This window comes from Macrobrachium nipponense, chromosome 40 (assembly GCF_015104395.2).
Source record: "Macrobrachium nipponense isolate FS-2020 chromosome 40, ASM1510439v2, whole genome shotgun sequence".
Taxonomy (NCBI): Eukaryota; Metazoa; Arthropoda; class Malacostraca; order Decapoda; family Palaemonidae; genus Macrobrachium; species Macrobrachium nipponense.
In genome coordinates, this window is record NC_061101.1 from 5,031,949 (window position 1) to 5,041,364 (window position 9,416).

The window sequence follows — 9,416 nt, forward strand, 5'->3', positions numbered from 1 at the left end:
CCTATAACGAAAATGACAGATAAATTACACAAGAAGGTTTTCAGAAACACTGAAAAATATAAGCGAAATCAAGTACATTTTGTCACACACACACTCACACACACTAACACACACACACACACTTCGCGGATAAAGTTGATACAGGAAACTGCACGATTTTTAGGCCATAACATTGCCTACTGTAGCAGCAGTCATGGGAGAGGGTATGGCTCAAATAACTTTTATGAAACAGTTAACCGGGAAACTTGACAGTAAAGGGTAGACTATACTCGACATTAATGGACGTAATAAAATTATACGACGGGTCTGATATAGAGATACAGCAAGGAAGGAATTGAAAATTTATGGCACTGTAGATAGTATAGAAAAAACAGCCAGTATCTTTTTTATGTCAGAAGTGAAGCCTGTGATACATCCGTTAAAGAGGAGAGTGTTGACCTTCTTCCTCGGTGTGAATGTAGGGCTAAGAGTGGTCGTGCCATATTTGCAAGGAAAGTCTAAATAGTTATGGGTAATGTGACGGTGAAAGAGTATAGTGTAAGAAAAAAATGAGTGAAAGTAGGGTTGAATACTATTTTTATACGATTTAATCATGATTGGGGATAATGCAGACAAGTTCAAAAACCGGTATTAAGGTTAGAAAGTACCTGCAGTAAGAGAAAGTCGATCGCTCGTTGGGAAGGTGCACGGTGGGGAAATGGAAGCAGTTGCTTTATATACATATTAGTGAAGAAATGTAATGAATAATGGTGGGATTACAATAGATGAGTAACAGAATAGGTGGAAAGCAACGGAGGTTGTTGGATGTGTGGCAAAATTAGTCAGGAGAATCGTAGACCTAACTCTTTTATTTTATTTCGAAGAGTATCTGATATAGGAACAATTAAAAGGGGGAGGCACGTGTTTTGAAGTAGTTTTCTCACGTCGGAAGAATGAACAGATTATAGGGTCAGATAAGAGCGTATGATTCAGAGGTGTCAAGAGGGAGGTTCTTAGTGGTACTAGACGTATAAGAGCAGTGTACATTAGAGGGTTTTGGTATATGTTAAGTTCCCTTTTTTGTATTAAGGAGGATGTAAAGGTGGTTAATGATTTGGCGAGTTTTCTGCTGAATGGTTTCATCCATAATTCGGCGCTTCAGGTATATTGATAATGTCCATTTTGTAAAGAAGGATAAAGTGGTTGATGTTTTGGCAGTTTTCTGCTGATGGTTTCATCCATAATTCAGCGCTTCAGATATGAATATAGGGTACCATTGTCATTTTATTAATCCGCCTGATGTTTTTTGGAAAGGTTATTTCTTTCTCTCTCTCTCTCTCTCTCTGTCTATATGTTAATGTACACGCCACGTATATATAATATATATATATATATATATATATATATATATATATATATATATATATCATAAATATATAAATAATAAGTTGCTGATATTTTTATATATTTCCAAATAATAAGCTACGATTAACCGACTGTTATCGAATGATTTACACACTGATGGAAACTATATGGTAAGTGCACTTACCCTGACTAGAACACGAGTTTGTGTGTTCTAGTGCTGGAACGCACATGCACACACGTGTGTATTCCAGCCCTAAACGCAAAAACTCGTATTCTGGTTAGGTAGGGGCACTTAGAATACAGTTTCCATCGAGGTGTAAATTATTTGATATTAGTGGCTTTTTTGTGGCGTATTAATTATTTGGAAATAGCAAAATAATAGCAACTTATTACTCTGGTATCATGATCTCGGGACTAACTACAGTAAAACATGAATTCGAGAGGAAAATGTATCGAAGAATCATAATTTTTTCTCACTCCTACTAGCTGAATGCATAAATTCAGTATTAAAGATGCTCAAATTAAAAGGTGGCATAAGTTTGTTACTTGGTTGGTGTTGGTACACTTCCTATAAAGGGTTCCTTTTGGCACTATGTTATTATCCGAGCATATAGTAAATTCGATATCACTGGTTATTTTTGGTCTTGATGGTTTGAATATAAGACTAATTATTATTATTATTATATTATTATTATTTTTTTATTTTTTTATTTATTTTTTTATTTTTTTTTTTTTTTTTTTTTTTTGCTCTATCACAGTCCTCCAATTTCGACTGGGTTGGGGGTATTATAGTGTGGGGTTCCGGGTTGCATCCTGCCTCCTTTAGGAGTCCATCACTTTTCTTACAATGTGTGCCGTTTCTAGGATCACACTCTTCTGCATGAGTCCTGGAGCTACTTCAGCCTCTAGTTTTTCTAGATTCCTTTTCAGGGATCTTGGGATCGTGCTAGTGCTCCTATGATTATGGGTACGATTTCCACTGGCATATCCCATATCCTTATTTCTATTTTCAGATCTTGATACTTATCCATTTTTTCCCTCTCTTTCTCTTCAACTCTTGGTGTCCCATGGTATTGCGACATCAATGAGTGATACTTTTCTTCTTGACTTTGTCAATCAACGTCACGTCTGGTCTGTTTGCACGTATCACCCTATCCGTTTCTGATACCATAGTCCCAGAGGATCTTTGCCTGATCGTTTTCTATCACTTCCTTCAGGTTTGGTGCTCGTACCACTTATTACTGCAAGGGTACTGATGTTTCTTGCACAGGCTCCAGTGGAGGGTTTTTGCCACCCTGAATATGCCTCTTTTTGTACTGGTTCTGTGCAAGTGCCGGGCATTCACTTGCTATGTGGTTTATGGTTTCATTTTTCGTATTGCACTTCCTACATAGGGGGTAGAGATTGTTATTTCCGTCTATCGTACTTTGAACATATCTGGTTCTTAGGGCCTGATCTTGTGCCGCTGTTATCATTCCTTCAGTTTCCTTCTGAGCTCTCCCCTCTGTAGCCATTGCCAATTGTCATCGCTGGCTAGTTCTTTAGTCTCTCTCATGTATTGTCCGTGCATTGGTTTGTTGTGCCAGTCCTCTGTTCTTTCAGTCTTTTCTCCTGTCTCTGTATATTTCTGGGTCTTCGTCTACTTTTATTAGTCCTTCTTCCCATGCACTCGTTTAGCCACCCCTCGTCTTCACTGGTTTTCAGATATTGCCCCAGTGCTCTGTTTTTCGATGTTGGACGCAGTTCCTCTATACTTAGTAGTCCTCTCCTCCTTCCTTTCGTGTTTATGTATAGTCTGTCCGTTATTTGCTCTTGGTGTAGTGCTTTGTGTATTGTCATTTGTTTCCTGGTTTTCTGATCAATGCTGCGGAGTTCTGCCTTCGTCCATTTCACTATTCCTGCGCTGTATCTGATTACTGGCACTGCCCATGTGTTTATGGCTTTTATCATATTTTCCGGCGTTGAGTTTTGACTTGAGTATCGCCTTGTGTCTCTGCATATATTCTTTCCTGATCGTGTCCCTTCATCTCTTGGTGTTTTATATCTCCTCCTTTCCCATTATTCCCAGGTATTTGTATCCTGTCTCATCTATGGGGGTGTTTTGATGTTGCTCCCATCTGGTAGCTTTAATCCCTTCAGTTCTCGTTACTTTGCCTTTTATTATTATTATTATTATTATTATTGAATTATTTTATTAATTATTATTATTATTTATTTTTTCTTTTTTTTTCTTTTTTTTGGTCTATCACAGTCCTCCAGTCCGACTGGGTGGTATTTATAGTGTGGGGTTCTGGGTTGCTTTTCTTACTATGGGCGCTGTTTCTAGGATCACACTCTTCTGTACTAGTCCAGGAGCTACTTTAGCCTCTAGTTTTTCCAGATTCCTTTTCAGGGATCTTAGGATCGTGCCTAGTGTTCCTACGACTATGGCTACAATTTCCACTGATATCCCATATCCTTATTATTATTATTATTATTATTATTATTATTATTATTATTATTATTATTATTATTATTATTATTATTATTGTTTCAAAGTTCGGTCAGTGCATTTTTAGGCAACGCGTTGAGCAATGAATTAACTATCCCTGGAGTCTGAGCAAGAGCCCCATCCTCCATTGTGGAAATGTTTATTTCCCAAAAGGGGTTCCAAACAGTTCGGTGGAGCGTTTCGTTTCATGCACACTTGAACGTAGAGACTAACACTGCGTTTAGTTTTCTAACTCTCTATACAAGGGGATCTTCCTTGTACATGAAAATTCACTATCATATATATCATTGAAGTTACTCTCTTTTAAAACGAACGGTTCATGGATAGAAGAATAAGGATTAGATAGGATTTTTGAGTAACACGATAGCTTTGATCAGTATAAATCCAATATAATTATTAGTATATTTTTTAAAATACTTTTTCCCTGGTAATATCTCAGAATGCAAGATATTACATATTAGATCATAAAAATGGAATTTGTGCATTAAATTGAGAAGACAAATATCCTAGGGGAGAGAGAGAGAGAGACGAGAGAGAGAGAGAGAGAGAGAGAGAGAGAGAGAGAGAGAAAACTAATCTAGTCCGGTAAATCAGAAACTTTGCCATTTGTTATGAAATTAAAATATATATAATTTCCTCATTACATTTTATGAAATAGCATTACGTCCGAAAATAACTAAATGTTTTGTAATTCAGTTAATTTGGACTGTAAAAACCATTTCATCGCTATATTTCTATTTGCAACCGGCCACATTTTCATTTGCAAATATAAAACAGAATTTTTTTCCTGGGAGAATAATCAGATTTATCATGTGTATAGTTCCCAAATGTAATAAGTTTTAGTTTTTGCAAAAAGGGGCATCATCTGTATATATATATATATATACACACACACATATATATATATATATATATGATATATATATATATATATATTATATATATATAATATATATATGTGTGTGTGTGTGTAGATGTATTTATAAATATATACATGTTTTATATATATATATATATATATATATATATATATATATATATATATATATATAGATAGATGTATATATATATATCTATATATATATATATATATATATATATATATATATATATATATATATATACTATATATATATATATATCATATATCTATCTATCTATCTATATATAATATATATATATATCTATATATATATATATATATATAAGATATATAAAATAGATGTATATATGTCTATATATCTATATATATATATATATATATATATATATATATATATATATATATATATATATATATTCTCTCTCTTCTCTCTCCTCTCCTCATCTCTCTCTCTCTCTCTCTCTCTCTCTCTATATATATATATATATATATATATATATATATATATATATATATATATATATATATATATATATATATATATATATATATACATACGCTTGTGTCATATTTATGGAAATTAAAATAAAGCAACAAGATACCAATATAAGAAAGTACAAATAAAGTGGAAGTCAAAGGAAGGATTCATTGGGAGGAGCAAATGTAGGATCATCAGTATGAATGACGTGTGATCCGATATCCTCCAAAGATCCTTCTTGTCCTGGGGAGTCGGAATAATTTAAGCCTATATGTAAGAATTAAGGACATGGTCTTTGAGGTTATTGTAATGAATCAGAATGATACATGTATGACTTTTCCTGGACTACTTATTCTTCAAGTTAAAAGTATTACTTGCATACAGATATTTAGTGTGTATGAGTGTTTTACAATTAATAAATACACATATATAGGTGTATATGTCTGTGCAAGTGTGGTTGTCCCTGTATGCATAAATGTATGCATGGGTGTGTATAGGTAGAGGGGTGTGTATGTATTTCCCTGTATGTCAGCCAGTGTCTGTTTTTGTATATATACAGACATTGAACATCCATATATTCCTCAATCGTCAATCTCACCTTCTTCCTCCTTTGCCGAGACGAGGGTCTGTGGCAGGAAGACAACAATCTCAACCATTACCATAATGACGATGATCTTCTTCACAATCGCCATCAGGCCGTTTCCTGACTCGTGGCTTGTGGCGCCACCACCACCAGCAGCAGGGAACCCAATGAGCCCACTGCTAGAGCCAGAGGGCGCAGCAGCAGTAGCAGTAGCAGTAGCAGTAGCAGCAGCAGCACCCGAGAGCTTCATTTTTTTCATCTTGATTTTCATTTTTGTTAATGGGGCCGAAAGGTTCTTTTTCACTTGTTGATTCGCTATAGAGAGTTTGAATTATGCATGCAGATCTCTCTGTCTCTTTTTCTCTTTCTCTTTCGCTTTCTACCTCTCTTTCTGCTTCTCTTGACTTTTTTTTCTTTCTCTTTCTGCCTCCTGTTTCTGCGACGGGGAGAGAGGTACGCAACTCCTTGATTGCTGCACCAAGGATTTGCAGGGTCCTTCGCTGATTAGATTAACGTCGGTCAAGGCAGTTATCGCGGACTGTTACTGATTGTGAGACGACTAAAGGCTAACTTTTGTAAAAGCAGCAGTGTTCCCATCATTTCTGGTTAGGTCGTCCCCCCCAAGAAGATCCATTACACGGGTTACTGGTAAAGATTACATTACCAGTCTAAAAGTGCTCCTGCTCCAACTAAAATGCATCACAGTGATTGGAGTCTCCTATGTCCTCTTCAATGGTGAATTTCATTGCAGTTGTAGGTCATGTCATTATTGTCTGCTTCTTTTTCGGTAATCCCTGTTTTTTGTTTTGTTAATTTATCCTTAATTTATCCCTCCCAAAAGTCGAGAGGGCAGAATAAAAAAGGGAAAGTCTTTCTATGGGAGAAGGGGTTGGTGGTGGGGGTTGGTGGTGGGGGGTATTAAGACGCCCAGTGAGGTGATGTCTATTTGCAGGAAAAATATTGCCAGAGAAATTTCTTCTGAATATTTATTTGATATCTTCTAAACTTCCCTTCCTTTTACATCAAGTTTCTGTTTGCTAAAGCTTCCTTGAATTCATTTATCTAGTACCAGTAACCATTGTATGTTCCTGTACCAAGAGATAATATTAGTAATCATCAATGATTGCCATGAAGCAGCCGCTTCCTTGTGATATTATCTAGAAGAGATATAAACTAGATATGATGGTGAAATATAATTTCTTAAAAGTGAACCTTCTCCAAACCAATAATAAAAAAAATAACACCCGTAGCCATTGACTGAAGAGCAGAGTTATATACTATAAAAGCAAGTCTTTTTTTAATCTAGTCTCACGTGATCCAATTACTGCCTCGTTTTCCTAATGCTCATTTTATAGCTCTCGATGTAAAAGGTGCACTTAGGTCTGTGTGTGCTTTTCCCACTAACTTCCTCGCGCTCAAAATAGACGCTGTAATCACTGGTAATCTCTTTCCTCTTTGCCTAATTAAAAGATAATCAATAGTTCGATTTTTTTTTAATATTTCTCTGTCAAATGTACATCATTTTCCTTTTTGGTAGAGTTAAAAAAATGTTAATATATAAGTAAGGAAGTCACTTAATTTAGTTTGAAGACTAGTTTATTCTAATACATTTCTGCCATGATGTGATCGAGGGGTTAATTGCACCAAAGGTAAAAAGTTACCTGTACCGAGCAGTTGTTCACTATAAAGCGGATCGCAGAGGCTTATGGGAACGTTCCACAGACGTCTTGAATTCACTCTTAACCTTTTCCTGTTATTAGCCTTAAATAATCGATTAATTTTTATAAATCTAAATTGTCTATTAGTCAGTAGGAAGTTGATCCCATTGATTGTTTTCTTTTTATATTTAAGCGCTATGTCATATTATTTTTTCCTCTATTTCACAATGAAAAAAGAATGTAATCTCCAGTTGCGCTCTCGTTAAGTGATTACAATAGTAAATCTCTATGGTATCTTCTTTCCTTATTTTCCCCCACCAGTCAAAAGTCTCAATAACTTTCCAGAGAGGAAAATACCGTAGGCAATATCATTTAAATAAATAAAAAACCTTCACGATTTCCTTCAAATTTTATTTCGCATCAGACTTTTTTTCAAATGAAATTCAACAACTCTCGAGATAAGCTAAGCTCTCTTCAAGGACTATCGTCATAGCATCACTGGAAACTCTATCTAAACAACAACAACATCGATCACATATTATACACTCCGATTTGACGTCCGAATATGCAAGGAGATGCTCGAGAAAGTGGGGTTGGGATTAGGGGAAGGCGAGCGATGATGCACACCGGGCCGCGAGAGCGAATAGATCAACACAGTCTCTCACTGCGGGAGCCGAAAGCCAACTGAGAGAGGCTGACTGAACTGACTGTGCCACCGAGCTACACGGCAGCAGCAGCAGCAGCAGCAGCAGCTTAGAAATTGGGGGGGAGGATGTGCGTGTGTCTGTCTCATCACGGCTCTGCTGAAATGGATGGAGACGTCATCCTTCGTTCTTCCTCGTAAGATTTTTTTTTACGTCAAATCAGATGCTTTTGAAGAACCCACAAACAACCTCACGCTTCTTATACATTGTTAAAATAACCAGACTTCGAATTGATTTGAAACGATTGTTTGAATATTCCTGAATTCTTCCGTTACTTTCCCGTGCTGGAAATTGGTAGCTTCGACGAGCGGTCTCGACGCGAACAAGTGATTGCTTTACGGGAGTCCAGGAAGCTTATCCGCGATTAGCGAAAGCAGCTTGACTCTGGTTCAAAGGATAATGTCTGGATGTATGAGGGAGGGTTCATTAGATAGAGTAGGTTCCGTATGATATTTGTTGCACATGAAAGCGAGAAAAATATGTACTAATTAATCTATGGAGAGAGAGAGAGAGAGACTGGGAAATTATATGGTTCTGTTCCTTCCCATCAAATGGAGAGAGAGAGAGAGAGAATGTTTCTTTTCCCAGCCACTAAATGAGAGGTAGAGGAAAAGAGAGAGAGAGAGAGAAATTACATGGTGTTCTACCCTTCCATTAAGCACATGTTTTAACTTTTGTAGCTGGGTACACTTCCATGTTTAAACAAGAGAGAGGATGGTAAAGTAAGGAGTTATATATAAATATTCTAAAGAAAATTAAGACAGAAATTTATCATACATAATTATCGCGTTTTAATCTTCACTCCTTGAGGATGCATCCCTCCCCCCATTCCTCACAACCTACCTAAATAGTTACGCTATGTGTACGTTTTCGGTAAATAAAAGGATATCTGGGTGTACATTTGCAGCTGAAAAGTGTTTCAATAATTAATTTTACTGAATGCGAATTACACCGTTAACATTCGAAATAAGGTATTATTCAAAGCCGGGACGTAGTGTACCATGCGCAAACACCACAGACGCATGGACAGATGGAAAAAAACAGAGTATAGTGATCTCGTAATGACTCGCTATTATGGGAAAGGTAAGAGTAGGATGCATTCCTGTGATAGGCCTTGAAAGACATCTTTCTCCTAGAGGATGCGCTTTGTAAATAACGCAGATCAGTCATAGAGCTAATATTTTTCTGGCTTTTTATCTTGTGCTATTTTGCATTGCAGATCATACCTTTTTGTGTAATGCACTGCTTTTTCCCATTTTTAGAATTTACAATTCA

General features: G+C 36.2%; 1 protein-coding gene across 1 annotated transcript in view; it reads right to left on the bottom strand.

Annotated features, from left to right (window-relative positions):
- LOC135211898 (alkaline phosphatase-like) overlaps nt 1–6,671 on the bottom strand; it is a 55,174-nt gene extending 48,503 nt beyond the window's left edge. Inside the window, exon 1 of the mRNA XM_064245130.1 lies at nt 5,795–6,671. Within this exon, the coding sequence (XP_064101200.1) occupies nt 5,795–6,050 (256 nt within the window). The 5' untranslated portion in view covers nt 6,051–6,671. The remainder of the gene's footprint in view (nt 1–5,794) is intronic.
- Nucleotides 6,672–9,416: the final 2,745 nt, after the last annotated feature.